Source organism: Astyanax mexicanus, chromosome 12 (genome assembly GCF_023375975.1).
Source record: "Astyanax mexicanus isolate ESR-SI-001 chromosome 12, AstMex3_surface, whole genome shotgun sequence".
Taxonomy (NCBI): Eukaryota; Metazoa; Chordata; class Actinopteri; order Characiformes; family Acestrorhamphidae; genus Astyanax; species Astyanax mexicanus.
Genome location: NC_064419.1, coordinates 6685180 through 6703860, shown reverse-complemented (window position 1 = coordinate 6703860; position 18681 = coordinate 6685180). Strand labels below are relative to the sequence as shown.

The 18681-nt window shown below is 39.3% G+C and overlaps 1 protein-coding gene across 1 annotated transcript; it reads left to right on the top strand.

Annotated features, from left to right (window-relative positions):
* The first annotated feature begins 1658 nt into the window (after positions 1-1658).
* On the top strand, positions 1659-18553 carry acot11b (acyl-CoA thioesterase 11b). The gene is made up of 16 exons (XM_007239597.4): positions 1659-1846; positions 3418-3617; positions 4746-4815; positions 4957-5017; positions 5811-5912; positions 7138-7273; positions 9251-9407; positions 9712-9831; positions 10928-11066; positions 11708-11763; positions 12695-12761; positions 13276-13359; positions 13908-14041; positions 14203-14334; positions 14577-14700; positions 16010-18553. Exons 2-16 carry the CDS (start codon positions 3428-3430, stop codon positions 16190-16192), a joined length of 1755 nt encoding a protein of 584 aa, XP_007239659.3. The 5' UTR covers positions 1659-1846; positions 3418-3427; the 3' UTR covers positions 16193-18553.
* Positions 18554-18681: the final 128 nt, after the last annotated feature.

Sequence of the window (18681 nt, the reverse complement as noted above, 5' to 3'; positions counted from 1 at the left end):
TCAGAAGGGCGTACATTTTATATTTCCTTCACATATCCATTTGTGAATCCTGATGGCCCTCACACTAACACACATTGATTTTAGACTGTAACCTTATCTGCGCCGTAGTGATGGGTCGATTAGATCTTTTTGAGCGGCTCCTCGAGGTGAAAAACTGAAGCCAGTTCATTTAAACTCCCAAAACTGCTCAGTCTGAAGAGTCTAGGTGAGAACTGAGCATATAGAGATGTAATATAACAAATATTACAGGCCTATACATGATAAATGTAATTCTTAAATGTGCTGAATCTGTTATTTTAAATACAGTATGAATATCTCAGCAAACATCTAATTTCTATATAAAGCTGTAATGTAAGAAAGGCTTCCTAGGCAGAGATCTTGGTACTTATATAACATTTAGGTGAAAACAACAAATATTTCCAATATTCTGAATACTCAATTTAACAGCCAGGCTCGGAAGGATTGGTGTGGTTTAGCTTTATATATACAGCATTGGCCACACTTCTAACACCTGGCCCTATTCATTGTAAATGATCATGCTTAAAAAAATATCTGTAAGGAGTGATATATTGATTACAGAAAAGCAATATTTTTATATAAATTAAGATAATTAGTTAAACATGCCGAATGGCTTAATCACATGCCACAGGCCCGAATTATTGTTGTTCCTTACAGTTTTGTTAAACAAAACATATAATTGATATAGTTTATGGATTAAATCCAAGATTTCATTTCACACCAAAAAATGAATCTTATAATTGTATACAAACACACTGTCAAATAACAGAACCTAAGGGGTCTTCTAGCTTTGAGATTGTATAATGTGCTCAATTTGCCTGACCAAAAAAAAAAGTCGCCACTAAAAAAAAAAAAAAGAGGTTACACACTCTAATATTTTGTTGGATCACCTTTAGCCTTGATTGTGGCAAACATTCACTGTGGCATTGTTTCGATAAGCTTCTGCAATGTCACAAGATTTATTTAAATCCAGTGTTTCATTAATTTTTCATCGTGATCATGCATTGATGATGGTAGAGTCTGACTGCTGCACAAAACCTTCTCCATCCAGCACATCCCAAAGATTTTAAATAAGGTTAAGGTCTGGACTCTGTGGTGAACAGTCAATCAATGTGTGAAAATGATGATCTTATGCTCCCTAAACCCGGAATTCTTTCACAATTCCAGCCCCATCCATTGATGGAATAACTTGGTCTATATTCAGTATATTCAGGTAGTCAAAAAAAGAAAATGTGGGATAAGGCAGTAGAATATTTAAATCTGATTGACTTGTGTAACATTTGTAACATTTCTTATACATATTTCTTATGCTTTTTTTATTTCATAGAATATTTTTAGTGTTTATAACACTGGTGCTTATTTTGTTTGGTGTGCTACTAAATAATGTTTTTTTTAGATGTATTAATGTGCTATTTTCCTGAACATTTTAAATACAAATTGAAAATTGAAAACAATCAACCATTAATTAACATTACAAAAAAAGTAACTGGTCAGGAGATATGAGGAGATTTGAAACTGAATGAATCAGTGAGTGATTTTTTTTTTTTTTGAAGATTCGAATCAGTCCAGCGTAATGTAAACGGAATGAATCGATTCTTCAAGTAGGAGTCGTTCTTATCCCCACTGCTCCACCTTAAAAGTTTGTGGGCGGGGCTTGAGCTGTGTTATTGAGCGCTCGTATGGGAATGTTATGCAGTGGTCTCTCTAAAGAGAAAGAGAGAGAGAGAGGAAAAGAGGAAAGAGAAAAAGAGATAGAGCGCTGTAATATTGAGTAAGTGTTATCGCTGTTATTCGGCGGTGCAGATGTGAAGAGAATCTCGGGATTAATGTAAGTATGTGTTTATTCCTGTGGGATCACGTGACCTGCTTTAACGCGTTATTATAAGGACGGTGCGCTAAACTGCGTAGTAAATTCACTGACTGACTGACTGACCGCGCGAGCCAGGCTGCTTATCCGGGGCTGCTGAGCTAACAGTGATTGAGCTAATGCTTATTATTACAGCGATTCTTTTATTTACTTACATTATTTTATATTATAATGAACGCACACATGGTCAAAACACAAGCTCAAATGACGTCAAACCCCCAAAATAGCTCAAACGCCTTTTATTTATATAATTTTATATGTATCTACTATACAATACTTATAGCCCATAGCCTTTATTAATAAACTTTATTAATACATTTAAATACTATTATAGTAAACTTTATATTATAGCAAAAATCTCATAACTTATCGTTAGGGGATGAGCCCGTAATCATGGAGGTTAGTTCAGTGAAGGTAGCTGTCATCTTGGAAAGCTTTTAAAATAGCCTCAGTCACATTTTATTTTGATTTAGTCATAATAAATTAGCTCAAGTCTCACCTTAGACATTTAAGCCATTATCGTGAAGAGGTAGAACCAAATGATCTGATTAACTGAGGGTTTAGGTGATTCAAATTAAAGGTATTTTGGACCATTCTTCTTCTTTATAAAACATCTTTTTTTAGTCAGGTTTGATGGTTTCCGAGCATTAACAGCCCGCTTTAAATCATACCACAGATTTTCAGTAATATTCAGGTCTGGGGACTGAGATGATCTGAGATGATTATTCCAGAACGTTGTACTTGTTCCTCTGCGTGAATTGCTTTAGTAGATTTCGAGCAGTTTAGTGTTTAGGTTTGTTGTCTTGTTGAAGTATCCAGCCCCGACGCTTTAACTTCAACTTTCTCACTGATTTTTGAACATTGTTCTCAAGAATCTGCTGATATTGACTGGAATCCATGCGACCCTCAACTTTAACAAGATTCCCAGTACCTGCACTAATCACACAGCCCCAGGGCATGATGTAACCACAACCAGATTTTACTGTGGGGAAAGTGTTTATCTTGGAATGCTGTGTATTTTTCTGCCATGCATAAATAACCACCTTCCAAATAACTCAATTTTAGTTTCATCAGTCCACATCACCTTATTCCAAAATAAAGCTGGCTTGTTCAAATGTTCTTTAGCTTTAGCATACCTCAAGCGACTCTGTTTGTGGCGTGTGCGCACAAAAGGCTTCTTCTGTATTTATTACTCTCCCATATAGACTCTCCTTTTGCAAAGTGCGCTGAATAGTTGAACGATGCACAGTGACTCCATCTGCAGCAAGATGATGCTGTAGGTCTTTGGAGCTGGTCTGTGGGTTGACTATGACTGTGGTTTACAAACCATAAAGGGTTCACATACTTTTATCTTGCCACTATATGCTACACAATACATTTACCAGTGTTAAATCAACACTTTTAGTAATAATACTAACTAATAATAATAACTAATACTGTGAGTGTTGATGTAACTCTGTTTACACCACTGCTCCGAACACAGTGAGGCTGTAGACTGTAACACACTGTTCCCTGCACGTCTGTGTGTGTAGAGCCGTGGTCATGTCGGGAGAGGTCCGGCCTCCGGAGGGCCTGGATGAGCTGGAGCTGATCCAGGAGAATGGGGAGGAGTACAGGAACCCCACAGAGGTTAAAATGAGCCAGATCGTCCTGCCCTGCCACGCCAACCACTGCGGAGAGCTCAGCGTCGGACAGCTGCTCAAGTGGATGGACTCCACCGCCTGCCTCTCAGGTGTGTGTTTGTGTGTGTGTGTGTGTGTGTTTGGCTATTTCAGTGTGAATAGTGCTATTTTGATCAAAGAAATTATGTTAAAAATAGCTGCTGTTTCTAATTCTTAGATACATTATGATTTTATTCATTAGGGATGGACCAGAATATATGAACATTTATGTCGAAACAAGACGAAATCCAGCAAAATGAAGCGACATTTGGCGAATAGCTGAAGACTGAATACTGAAAACTTTGATTATTATTTAAATACAGTGTTAGAATGGGAATTTACACTGAAAGAAAAAAATGTAGTCTACTGTATCACTAGACCTAATCTCTGCTTTGGAAATTGGCCCAGTATGTCTCACACTGGCTGGTTAATATGAATTGGGTGTTCACACAGTGTCCCCAGTCTAAGCATCACAGAGTGGGCTGTGGTTAATTTTTTGTCTGTTTGTTTTTTAAAGTGTTTTAAGAGGTTTTTTGTTTTATAGTTTAGAGTGTCGCTCTAGACAGGATTAAACAGACCAGTTAGCTTCCAGTAACTGGTGAAACATAAATAGTTATGCTCTGAGATATGTCTGCATTTTTGCAGTCCTTTTGCAGTGTTTTTCATTGTTTAAAAACATTCTGCATTGTAGATTAATGCTAAAGTCATCCAAACTATAAAGAATCAAAGTGTTTTAGTGTTTTTTACACATGAACATTTTACACCTTTAACACATTAACTTCATGAACTAAATGTTTACTCACCACCTAATATTTTATTTCTTTTTTATGGCATTATTCTGATGCTCTTATCCAGAGCGGCTTACAAAGTTGTTCCTATTACAGAGGTAGATGCAGTGTTAGGACTCTTGCTCAAAGACTCTAATCGGTGTAGCACAGTATAGTCGCTCAGAGCTGGAATTGAACCCTAGTCTCCCACATGGTCGCTTACATGCAGGCGGTGGTGTTATCCACTGCACCACACCAACCACTAATATATCAACCCTGTTGATCTGAGTTATTGGAAACAGATAATAAAGTGTTATTCACTTCAGATGTCAGCGGTATTAATATTATGGCTGATAGTTGTAGGTGTGAATGTATATTTAATATACTATTTTTGTGTGATGTCATTTCTGTCATTTTCTGTATAATCTGCAGCTGAAAGGCATGCTGGCTGTTCCTGCATCACTGCGTGTGTGGATGACATTCACTTCGAGCACACCATCGGGTAACTGCCATTTCCTTTACAGTAACTTCTCTCTTATCTCTTCATCTCATCTTGTCTTTTTACAGTAATATAAACAGCAGTAGTGATGACTGTAAGCTGTAGGCGAAAGCAAAGGTGTGATTGTGGTTTTTGTGTCTGCAGGATTGGACAGGTTGTGAATATCAAAGCTAAAGTTAACCGGGCCTTCGCGTCCAGCATGGAGGTTTGTGAGAAAACAGTCCAATCATAACCATAAACTTTTTTAATAAAGACATATTCATCTTTTTTATTCTTATTTAGTTATTATAATACTTAATACTTACATAATCTTGTTTAACACTTCTTTGTTTACTAAATAATTCCATATGTTTTTTTGCATAGATTCGATGTATAAAGATACATTTTTAGTTGTCTCACCCATTCAGCTGCTACTCAGCTGTATATCAACCATCACAGATAGCACATGCCTCCTCCAATATGATGTGAAGTCAATCACCACCTCTTTTTTCAAACTGCTGCTGATGCATCATTGCAGAGTAGCATCACAGCGCGCTCGGAGGAAAGCACAGCGACTCAGTTCTGATACATCAGCTCACAGACATCAGCCTTGTGCTTATCAACATCACCATTTGGAGTGATGAGGGAAAAGAGCGCCATCTACTGTACCCACCCAGATAGAGCAAGGCCAATTGTGCTTTCTCAGGGCTCCGGCAGCTGATGGCAAACTGCATGACCGGGATTCAAACCACCGATCTCCTGATCATAGTGGCAGTGCTTTAGTTGTTGTGTGTTTTTGGACACACATTTCAGGCTGGGCTAGAGGGATACAAAGCTTTTTAACTGTATTTTATGCTGCACACATCAGATCACTGGGATGTTTGTAAAAATTGAATGTATTAATCCTAAACATTGTCTGAGCTACAGTTACAGCATTAAACACCTCAATGTAAACAGAGTTGTGGTCTGTTTTTTGTGTAATTTAGAGTGAGTGTGTGTGTTTGTCCTCTTCCCCTCAGGTTGGAATAGTGGTGAGCTGTGAGGATCTGTACAGTAACCGCCAGTGGAAGGTGTGCAATGCCTTTGCCACCTTTGTGGCTCGTCGCACTGAAGCAGGAAAGGTACAGTACACACACTGTATCACAGCCGGACACACAACTCACTACGAATGTCATTAGGTGGGGTGGGCGGGTTCTAATCAGCAGATGGGAATAAACAGTAAATTAATTATATTTATGCAATATTCAATCAGTTTTACCTGCTACTCATTTAATATCCAATTTCCAATGTTTTCAAGCCTCAGCTCAATATCCTGTATATCTATATGTTTGTAGACATTCGTTCTAATGGATTTATTCAGCTACAGTAATTTGTGCACGCATTGCTAACACAGATGTGCAAATGAACACACACAGCTTGTCTAATTTCTTTAGAGAAGTATTGCTGCCAGTGGAATTGGACTAATTTGAGCATATTGAAATGAACCTACTAACCTTCCCTTCCCTAAAAAATAAAGAAATAATATAAAAAAAAAAATTGATATAATTGTATGCATGCATTATGTTTGTGGTCATTGTCTTGCTGTAGGGGTCATGACTTACAGTAGGACGCAAAACCAGCTTTGTGACACTGGACCCGACACTACCCAACTCAAAATCTTTAAATTTCATGATGCCGTTCACACAGTAAACACATCCAGTGTCAGAGGTAGCCAAACAACCCTAAAACATCTTAAAACCTCCACCATATTTAACAGTATTTACTGTTATCTGTCTTTTCTTTGTAGGTTTCTTTTCTTTGTAGGTTTACTTTACCAAAAAGCTTTATTATGGTCTCATTTGTCCACAAGACATTTTCTCTGCTGTAGCCTTTCATTTAATTCAAACTCATATAGTTTGCACTGACACTGATGCACCCTGAGCCTGCAGGACAGCTTGCATTTCTTTGGAACAAAATCCGGACGATCCTGCTTTGCAACCTTTCATCATATAACTTAGAAATATACACGTGTACAACAAATCATGTGTAAATGCAATAATTCCCGTTCTGGGTGACTGAATGCTGGGCCACACCAATAAGAGTCCTTGGGCTAGACTCCTAACACTACATTGGCCCACCTCAGTAAAAAAAAATAACTTGTAAGTTGCTCTGGATAAAAGCATCTAAATGCTTTTAAAAAACCTCCTAACCTCAAGAAGAGTCTTGGCACTCAATGCAATCAAATCCTTACAGCAATTCTCCAAAATACTGTAGAAAGATCCGACTTCACAGTTATTTTTTTTTTTTTTTTTTTTTTTTTTTTTTTACAGTGCATTGTCTCTATAAGTGTGTATGTCTGCATCGCAGGCGCAGTTGAAGCAGATAATCCCCCGAACGCAGGCGGAGCAGATGGAATACAGCATCGCAGCCGAGCGGCGGAGGATGAGGCTGATCCACGCAGAGATCATCAACGATCTGCTCAGCAGCTGCTGCGCTCACACAGGTCAAATCTCAAACCCAGAGCGTGTTTAGGTACCGCAGCCACTGTGCACATCCTGCAGCTCACACATCCCATAATCACAGCCAAGTCTGCAACTCAGCATCAGCTCCCCCAGCACAGGTGTGAACACGCCGGCTCCACTTCAGCTTCCAGCGGCAGGTGTATTTGTTTACGGGATGTGGAGGAGAGATCTCTGCACATTCAGCCCGCCCCCCCTATCAGCTTCATAAACCACGTTATCCTGTTTATATGACATGCTTTCAGCGCAGTTCAGCAAACACCGCTATACAGCTGTATAATTATCCATATTCACTTCAGCATTTCTCTTAAACACGAGGGAAAGCAAAGCTGGAGTGGATCAGGACTCCATCGTTCAATACATGCAGGTGTTTCTCTGTCAATGACTCTCCATCGCAATGTATTTCCTTGCCATTGCATTGCAGTGCAAATAGATATATACATTCATCGATTGCCAAAAAATTACCATATTCTTTACACTATAAAGCACACTGGATTATAAGGCGCACCATCAATAAATTTGTTTTTTTCTGATCTATTTTCATACAGAAGGTGCACTGGATTATAAGGCATATTATAATGTGACACTAGTAAGGCACAGGGGTGTTGCCATGTTTACCCTCTAATTTATCAGGTCTGCCCGCTCATTAGTGAGACCTGTAAAGCTAAGCTATGCTAAACTTTGCTAAGATAAGATAAGTAAACAAAACTGTAATTCTTAAAAAAAAAAACATTTCAAATAAGTGTATTTGGGTGAGTAAAATGAGTATTCCGTTTATTTACAGTAAACTAAGATTTCCAGATTTCCTCTAAAGCTGGAGCATTAGAATTAGTGGCTAACTACTAGCAGATAATGCTAATGCTGCTCCAGCAGTGCTGGCCGGGGTTAGCAGCAGGCTACAAACCGATAATACTCACCTCTGAACGACAAAAGAGTTAGCACTTAGTGTTTCAGCAGTGCTAGCTGGGGTTAGATAATACTCACCTCTGAAAAAAAAAGAAAGAGTCAGAGCTTAGCGTGGTTAGCGGCTAATGCTAATACTGTTCCAGCAGTGCTAGCCAGGGTTAGCAGTATGCTATAGGCTGATAATACTCACCTCTGAACGAAGAAAAAGTTAGCGCTTAGCATGGTTAGTGGCTAATGCTAATACTTCACTCCTTTAATTCGCTGTACTTCAGTGAAGTGGCTTTATTGCTCCTTAATACCTGACTGGTGAAATTCATACAGAAGGCAAACTCTCGATTTTTGGGAAAATTAGAGGATTTTAAGTGCGCCTTATAGTGTGAAAAATATGGTAATTGTTGGATCATTTAAAAAAAAAAGAGATTTCATATGGGTCAATATATTAATGCTATATATAAGTTAGATTAAAATTACAATATTAAAGATGAGATGAGATGAGACACTGTTGGGCATGGAGGTATACAGGTCCTGTATGGCTTTCTGTAGCACATTTATACACAGATGTTGTTGCAGCTGGACCTGTAGATCCTGCTTTATGATCATAGAAGCCGGAGACATTCCTGGGTGAGCATTATCCTGCTGAAACATGCCAGTTGGAAGCCCTGACATTAAAGGCAACAATGTGGTCGCAGGATATCCTGCACATTGAGCTTTCACTGAGCTTTCTTCCTCGTATAACTACTTGGAGTGACTGAATGTCGTATGCTCTGGGTCCCCAGATCACCACACCAGCTGTTGGGGCAGTGTGTCACTCCACAGCAAAGGCAGGAGTGGCGCACTCCTGACCAGGAGGCCTCTATACTCCTAACCTGATGGTGGGGAATTGAAAAAAAATTACCATCCTGCTTCTATCAGTCCAATGATGAATCCATATTCTGTCAAATGCGCTGGACTGATAAAATGTGTTTAAATGCATCGTAGAGGCACTTCTCTTAAGACCTTTGTAGCAAAACCCACAATGTTTTTTGACTGTGTGTATGTGTGTGTGTGTACGATAGTGAGTGAGTATATGCAGTATGAGGACGCTGTTCCTGCAGAGCGAACACGAGTAGAGAGTGTGGAGCTGGTTCTTCCACCACATGCCAATCACCAGGTCAGCACCTTCGGGGGTCAGATCATGGCCTGGATGGAAAACGTGGCCACGATTTCAGCCAGGTAAAGATTCAGAAGAATACCAGGTTAATACCGTGTAGTGTTTAGTTGGAATTAGGGAATTTCATCAGTCATTTCAGTCTGATTATGTATTTTATATTTGTACTTATTAATTTTTTAAATGTAAAAGTTTTATTGTTTAATTCATATCTGGTTCCCATCCAAAAGCTAGGTAATCGTACCTATGCACAGAGATCTGTGTCTAATGTTCAGGGAACTCAGAATTTCTCAGATAGCCTAAGAGCAGAGCACTGCAGGTGGATGAATTTTTTTTATGTCATGTTTTATGTTTTGTGTTTGATTTTAGTCGCTTGTGTAACGCCCACCCGACTCTGAGGAGTATAGACATGTTCCATTTTCGCGGGCCATCCCACATAGGAGACAGGCTGGTGCTGAAGGCCATCGTCAACAACACATTCAAGAAGAGGTACCTCCCCATCAGAGTACAACTGACACAGGCCTGTTATAATGCTCATTGCTATCTTACACCCTGCCGGCAGTCTATTTTCACACCTTGCAACTTTTAAAATAGCAATGGTGCTTGTGGATATACCTATGCTTATGGGCTTGGTGGTCTGGAAGTGAGGTGTGTTCAGGTAAATTTCTGGAGTATTGCTATCTAGGCAGTGGAAAACACACGTGTACCACTGACTGATTTGAACCCTAACAACAGTCAACAGTCAGACGTTCGTTGGTATTTTGGCAATGCAGGTGTGCTGCATATTCAATATGTGTTGATACACATAAGGACATGCAGCAGTGCACACACCCAACTTTAACATCAACAATAATCAGAATAGAATATAAGTTAACATTGCACTTTTGTAAATTACACAGTTTTCATGCGTATAAAAGTACAGTGGACAAATACAGGGGTTGAACAATGAAACTGAAACACCTGTCACTTTATTGTGGGAGGTTTCATGGCTAAATTGGAGTAGCCTGGTTGCCAATCTTCATTAATTACGCATTGCACCAGTAAGAGCAGAGTGTGAAGGCTCAGTTATCAGGGTAAGAGCACAGTTTTGCTCAAAATATTGCAATGCACACAACACTAGGGTGACATACCAGAGTTCAAAAGAGGACAAATTGTTGGTGCACGTCTTGCTGGCACATCTGTGACCAAGACAGCAAGTCTTTGTGATGCATCAAGAGCCAGGGTATCCAGGGTAATGTCAGCATACCACCAAGAAGGACCAACCACATCCAACAGGATTAACTGTGGACGCTGTAAGAGGAAGCTGTCTGAAAGGGATGTTCGGGTGCTAACCCGGATTGTATCCAAAAAACATAAAACCACGGCTGCTCAAATCACGGCAGAATTCAATGTGCACCTCAATTCTCCTGTTTCCACCAGAACTGTCCGTCACCACAATAAATTATTGTGTTTGAAAACCAGGTGTTTCAGTTTCATTTTCCAACCCCTGTAGATGTGCATTTTTATCTGGTTATCCATCCACGTGCCATCTTTGTGCAACATGTTAAATTGGAGTGTGTGTGTTTGTGTGTGTGTGTTGCTCTAGCATGGAGGTGGGCGTGTGTGCAGAGGCCTATCAGGGTGGAGAACCCTTACGTCACATCAACACGGCCTTCATGACCTTTGAAGTTCTGGATCAGGACAAAAAGCCCCAGACGCTGCCCAGGATCCGACCTGAGCCAGTGGTGAGTTCCAGCTGGAAATAGACTCTTGTCTATTGTTCCTCTCCCAGTGAGACAGGGTTAATGGACCGGACTGGACACGACTGGTTTGGCTGGTTGTGCAGGAGCACAATATGTATTTATAGCAAGGATGTCCAGTCTTATCCACAAAGGGTCGCCATGGCTGCTGACTTTACTTCCAACCATTTACCAGCACTATAACTGACCATCTTCTATGTTCCCAGCTAAAACACTTGTGTGTGGCTCCCATGAGTGGAACCAGGGGGTTCCAGGTGGGCATGGTCTCTGAGGGGTGTGAAAATTAGCTAGCTAGACTCTTCTAATTTTTACTTTGTTGACTTGGAAAAGTTCTGTTATGTCAGCTAACAGATTTCCACAGTAACTAGCATCAAAACAAATAATGGCGGGAGAGGGAAAGCCATCATAGCCTTCAAAAGAGTGTGAGGTCAGCTGAGGTCATGCTGTTTGAGACTTCGGACTATGGATGGCTATGGCATCACTAAGGTCAAAACTAATGATCTTCCAATAATAACTCAGGAACCCCAAAAATTCGATTTTTAATTACTGTTGAAGTTAAAAATTATTATTAGCAGCACTCATAATAAAATTAAACAGTTTTATTAATTCGACTCCTTCTTTCACAGGATGGCAAGAGGCGTTTTCAGGAGGCCATTGCTAGGAAGAAGGTTCGTCTGGACAGGTAAGAAAATAAAAGTTTTTTGGCAAATGTGATACAGATGTTCCTCCAGTCTCTTTCTTATTATTGAATCATGAACACTGACCTTAACTGAGAGAAGTCAAACCTTTAGTTTTTTAGATGTTATTCTGGGTTCTTTTGGAACCTTCTGGATGAGTTGTCCATGTCCTTATGGAGTAATTCTAGTAGTCTGGTGACTCCTGGGAGGTTTCACCAGTGTTCCATGTTTTCTCCATTTGTGAGAACTAGCTCTTACTGAAGTCTGCTGGAGTCCCAAAGCTTTAGAAATGACATTGTACATTTTTTTAGACTGATAGATGAGCAGTGAGTTTGTTTTTTCATCTGTTTTTAATTTTTTCTTCAGATTGCGGCGTAATTTGTTGCTTTTTGAGATCTTTTATTTTGCTCCACATTTAATCACAGTTAATTCATGGGGTCAAGTTGGTTTGAATTGCTTTTTTCCTTTAATAAATGAAATCATGATTTAAAAACTGCTTTTTATATTAACTCAGGTTTTATTTGTCTCATATTTACATGTTTTGATAATCTGAAAAATGTAATTCTGACAAAAAAAAAACAAATTCTCAAAAATAAATTCTCACACCACTGTATTGTAAGTGGTAGATTTAAGATTTATTCTAAGTGTGAACTGCTCTAAATGAAAGGCTGACCGTCGTCCACTCAACCAAATTTTGTCCCTGATCCAGTAAACCTGTGGTCAGATGTTGAGCAACCAGAGCGACCACTGCAGAGCATTAAAAGGTTAATATTAGAGGGGCAGCAGTGACCTTACCATGAAATCATTCTTCCACCCTGTTCTGCTGTCCTGCCAGCAAATTCCAAACATTCATTCAACAGTACCAGCAGCCTGCACAAACCAGTGAGCCCTCGGGGTCATGTGACTACTGCAGCTTTTATTATTGTTTTATTACAGAAAGTACATCATCTCCTGCAAACAGAGCGAGGTTCCTCACTCAGTGCCGTGGGAACCCCATAACCAGGTACTCTAGCCTGTGTTCACTGTATTGAGTGAGAAGTAATTCCAATCAGCCATAGCAATAAAACCACCTGCCTAATATAGTGTAGGACTCAACACATTCTCTTAAGGTGTCTAACATTAGAGCAGATTCTTTAAGAAATTCTTCAACAAATGCATCAACAAACGTTGGGCACCCAAGCCTCAGTTGTCTATTCCACAATTTACTGGTTGTCCTTCCCTGGACACCTTTGGTAGACACTGACCACTGCATACCAAGAACACCCCACAAGACCTGGCTGATGTTCTGGAGATGTTCTGACCAAGTTATCTAAAACATCACACCACCCCTTAACAGAAGCCAGGTCATCAATGATATTTATGTTGTTTCAAGGCAGTGGTTTTAATGTTATGACCGATATACAATACCAGGACCACATAGCCATGTTCTTTAGTTAAAGCAGAGTCTGTGGGGTGTGAGATTAAATATGACTTTGATCTTTCTGGTCTGATTTTGAGTAAAATGCTCTGTTCCACAGATGTATCTCAGCTACAACAATGTTTCAGCGCTGAAGATGCTGGCTGCTCTGAATAACTGGGTTCTGACCTCAGAGAAAAACAAGGTTAGCTTTTAAAAAAATTATTCACATGGTATATACAAACAGTTTTCCAACTGAAGATTACATTTAGGAAATGTTTAGATGTGAAACCACATAAAATATAGTTAAATATACAGTAAAATATAGTTTGTATTTTGTGTTTTCTCTAATCTCTATATATTTCCATTCCTCTTTTACTTTTTTGTTTTATTATCTGTAGTTAATATTACATACAAAACTTGGTAGCTCAAAATGGTCCAGCGATTTACGCACTGCCACTATGATCAGGAGATCGCCGGTTCGAATCCTGTTCATGTAGCTTGCCATCGGCTACCGGAGCCCTGAGAGAGCACGATTGGCCTTGCTCTCTCTGGGTGGGCAGATGGTGCTCTTTCCCCTCATCAGTCCAAAAGGGTGATGTCACTCAGCACAAGGCATCTGTGAGCTGATGTATCAGAATCAAGTTGGGTAAAAACTACATGTGTAAAAGGGGTTGTAGAGAACAGTTTAAACAGTTTGAGGCTCTGTTAGATCTGAGGTTCTGCAGTTCTAATGTTCTGTTTTGTTTTCAGGTCAGTCTGTACACTCTGGAGGAGAATCACATGCTGTGCATCAGGGTGGAGACTCATGTAGCTGTGGAGGCGGAGCAGGTGTTTCTGCTGCTGTCTGACCTCCAGCGCAGACACGAGTGGGATCCGCACTACAAGTAGGTTCTGCTACAAAACGCACTGATAGACAGAAGCAATTCCTTTATGACACAAACTTTTCTAAAGTTTCAATGTAAACCTGGCATGCTTTCTTTGTTGTCTTCTGTTTTAATATGTTTACCTAATTTCATCTCTGTGTTTTTGTTGTGATTGATTACAGAGAGTGTGAGGTAATAAACCAGGCAGATGAGGACGACACCATTTACAGAGTGGTCACTCCGTCCGTTAGCAAAGGAGGAAAAGGGAAGGACTTCATCCTCCTGGCCTCCAGGAGGCGCCCTTGTGATTCTGAGTAAGGAGAGAATGGGGCTGGAATTATTATATTGTTAGAAAGTATAAAAAACTAGTAATACATCTTAAAAGGCATTACTTACCACAGTGGACAGCATCTGTGTCAGGCTAGAATTGTTCATTTTTAGTGAAAACACATAAATTATGAATATTAAATGTAAGTTATGCATTGTAAGAAACTGTGAAAATGATTTTTTTCACAAATCTGACCCCCCCCCCCAATATTCTGTTTGTGCCACACAGTGACCCTTACTGGATCGCCCTTCGCTCCGTCACCCTGCCTGCATACCCACCCACCGAGGACTACACCCGAGGAGAGGTGCTGTCTGCTGGGTTTAGGATAAAGGCGAATGGCTCGCTCACTAAGGTTAGCCCTTAACAAGGCCATGATTTACTTCCACAGGAGCTCTATAGTAAACCACTCTTTTTTTTTTTACATTCACATAGAATATTTATTAGAGGTGGAAACAAGTCCTGAGTCAAGTCCCAAATCATAGGGTCCTGTTTTACACCCTTCAAACAGTCTATTTTCACGCCTTCTGCCGTCATTGTTTAAATAGTAAGTTTAGCTTTCTCTGATGCCATAAATATAATTTTACTTTTAGCACCACTTTTAAGTACCACATTCACTGCAGTAAATGGAAGGGTAATAAGCCCTATTTCCCCTGCTTCATAAATGAATTTAATGCATATTATTCTTCATTAAGTAAATTAAAAACCTGGCAAATTGCTAGTATCATCTCACACCAGATCTCTAATAACCTTTTGTTCTGAGATTATCATTTTATAACCTTGCTTCTCTATTCTGTATGTTTGTGTATGCAATCCCTAGCCTCTAAATTGTAGCTGTTATCCTCTACAAGAGTTTGTACTATTGTGTATTGTTTTGTTTTGTGTGCTGCTAATAAAAAAAAGGTTAATTAGTAAAGGCACTTGTAAATATCAGTATACTTTATCTTTCATATCAAAATGAGGTGTGTTCAAGTAAATTTCTGGCGTATTACTATCTTGGCAATGGAAAACACAAGTGCGGCACTGACTGTTCATTGCTATCTTGGCAGTGAATGGCCACAGGTGCGTGCACAACGTGTTTACATCCCCACTTCTTACACACACATTAACCCACAGCAGTGCACTTTGCATTTTACAGCAGAATTTTTTGGTGTGGATTTTTTTTTTACCATTTTCGGTTATTGACTGCATCTGAAAAGCTTAAATGGCAAAAAAAGGATAAAAAATGGGGATGTTCTAAAATATTTGACTGGTAATGTATATCCACATTTTTGTGGGCAAATTTTCTAACACAGATGTGCAAATGCACACATATACAGCTTGTCTAGACCTCATAAAGAAGTATTGCCAATAGAATAGGACTAGTAATAGTGAGTAGCCAGCAAAGATAAACTTATAGAGAGGAATAATACAGCTCCCAGTATTGACCTGTGGAGCAGTGGAACAGTTTTCTCTGAAATGATGGAGCTCCATCCAATACTTTTGATTGTGATGAACAGGGAAATAGGGTTTTTTTAGGTTAGCTTTAGGTCAGAGCATGTAGAGAACAGTAAACCACATGAACCCTCTGCTGGCTGGACTGAGCTTAAAGCTGCTGAAGTGCTTTAGGCTTAAATTAGTCCTGGCGAGTTATTTATATATACATGTGTTTGTGTCTCTCTCAGCTTTCCTACTACAACCAGGGCACTCCTGGCGTTCTGCCGTACATCTCCACTGACGTCGCCGGACTCTCCTCCAGTATCTACTCGGCCATCACCTCCTGCAGCGCCTTCCTGGAGGAGAATAAGGACAGTCTGGCCGCAGTGCCCCCGGCCGCCCCCGGAGAGCCGCGCTGGGACCCAGTTTAAAAGGGGGTGTTATGCAATGTTAAAGCGACACAACAGAGTTTTTGTCTAGTAGGTGGAAAATGTTCTCAAAAAAAGAAAAAAAAAAGAGTCTCTGTAGGACAGGGTGGAGAACAGAGGGGCATCAGTGAGTCCAGCAGAGTTTACTGACCTCTGTGTTTAAACATACTGACTAAAGCTGGTAGAGAACAGGTGAGTTCATCCAGGTGTGCCTGAGCAGGGAAATGTGGGAATAAACGTGTGTTTTCACAGACATGTTTTCACACCTGATAGTTCTAATCAAGCTTCATGTGTTTGTTACATTGTATATTGTACGTTTAGCCCAGTTAGTTTCCTAGTTAGATGCGTCGATAATGTGTGATGAAACCAGACAGAGAGCCACACAAAAAAAAAAAACTGTTTTGGAAAATGAAGTTTAATGGGATGGAGTGCTAGCTCCAGACTAGTAGCTCTCCAGCCCAGAGGGTTGTCGAACCCAATTGCAGAACAATTGAATTCAAAGCAGAGAAATCCAAGAAGAAGAAAAAAAAACGCCCTTATAAGTAGAAAGGAAGCCCAAGAACGGGCAATAACTAAAGTTTACAGTTTACAGAGAGACAGGGGAGGAATGTAACCAAAAGCTCACCAGAGAAGCATTTTATTAAATTCATTATAGTTCAAACAACCTCACGGGCCAGATGTTTCATGCTTGTGGGCCACATCTGGCTCATGGGGCGCCTATTGCCAACCCCTGGCGTACAGTGTAATAGCAGCGCTGTGTCCATTAAACACATTTGACTCCACAATACTCTTTGCTCTATACAATTTAAACACTGTCTTCTACATTACTCGCGGTGAGTTAAATTACTGCAGAAAGCTGCTAAAGAGATTTTATCCAGGCTTCACTCCTTAATTAACATTACTTACTTAGCAGAATAAGTGTTAGGGAGGTACTGTACTCTGTCCACTCCATTAAACAATCATTTCAGGGAGGTATCTCCTTGAAAAAAAAAGAAAAGAAGAAAAAAAGTAAACTAAATAAATAAATAAAAAAATAAAAGTATCCCAGAATTTCCTGAAAATAACCTCCAGCTTGTGTAAATGTTTCCTATAATATATTTTGTAATTTTTAGTTTAATGTAGTTACATCAAACTATCAAAATGTACTGCACAATTGGTCTTGTTTAAATGTTTAGCTGTCTTCACCAGTAGGAAGTACAAACGAAGGGCATGACAACAATAATTGTGACTAATTGATTAACCGAACAAATAATCTGCAGATAAGTCGTCTGCTAAAATAGTCATTAGTTGCAGCCCTAATCACCAGCATGGGCAGTGGGAGACTTCCTATACTTCACATTGATTAGTTTGTAGAAGGGCCTGTCTCAGATGCTTGTGTCAAGTTGTCTTTCCGAGTGTTGTGCCAAATTCTGCCTTCCTGCCAGAATCCAACTCACTTTAAGTACAGGTGCATCCTGCAGCAGAACGAGCGTAACAGATTCCCCTCAAATTACTTTTATTTCTGTTTATAAATGTGAGTTAATCTACAGTTACAGTAGATACAGGAATCACCAGTGTTCTGTAATCTGTTGTACTCATACTGCTGCATGACACGCCTGCATGCCAAGGGGAGTCAGATTTGGACACAACACCGCTTCTTCTTTTTCTTCTTCTATTGTTTAATTGGTGATGATAGCCTTACTCAACTTTTTGTATTTGGTATAAAAAGTCTGACCTATTAAAAAATGATTTATTTTATTTTTTTTCAGAACAAAAACGAAAAGTACGAAACAAGATAGGCATAAGGGCTCCATAAGCCCTTCACGACTAGAGTTCCCAGTAAGAGTGCTTGAGAAAAGCTCTTACACCTGAAGTTATGTTCTGCTCTACTATAAAGAAACAATGTGCCTGGTCATATTGGCCAAGGGCATTTTTAACCACCCAAAAGCAAAACAAAACTCCAATAAACATACATTTTAGCTTGATTAACATCAAAATGAATAAATATTCAGTGCAATTCATTTAACATAAAAATGAAAGTATTTAATAATGAACTTTTTGTTATGAAATGATTTCCAATGCAATTTTATTTTAGTACAGTGGAAAAAATATGCATTTAACACATTATTTATATTATATATTTATTTATTTATTTATTTATTTATTTTACTCATTCTGTTCAGATATTCTCTATGTATATATTTGAAAATATATATTTATTTTATAAGCACTTGTATGAACCTAGTAAACGTGACTCTAAGCTAGAGTGCCATCTGCTGGACAAAATCTCTGTTGGGCTGCTATATGGATTAGAGTTAAGATGACGTTTGATCAGGTTAAGTGGTCAGCCAGCATACAGTACGGGTGTATTATTTTTTTTTTTTTGAAGAACAGAGAAACAGTTAGCGTTTTCAGAATGACTGTAAATACAAGCAACATATTTTTCATAACAATCTTCATTTGATTCAGTGAGAATCAGTGAGATGTGCACTGTCAACACTGTATAAATGTCC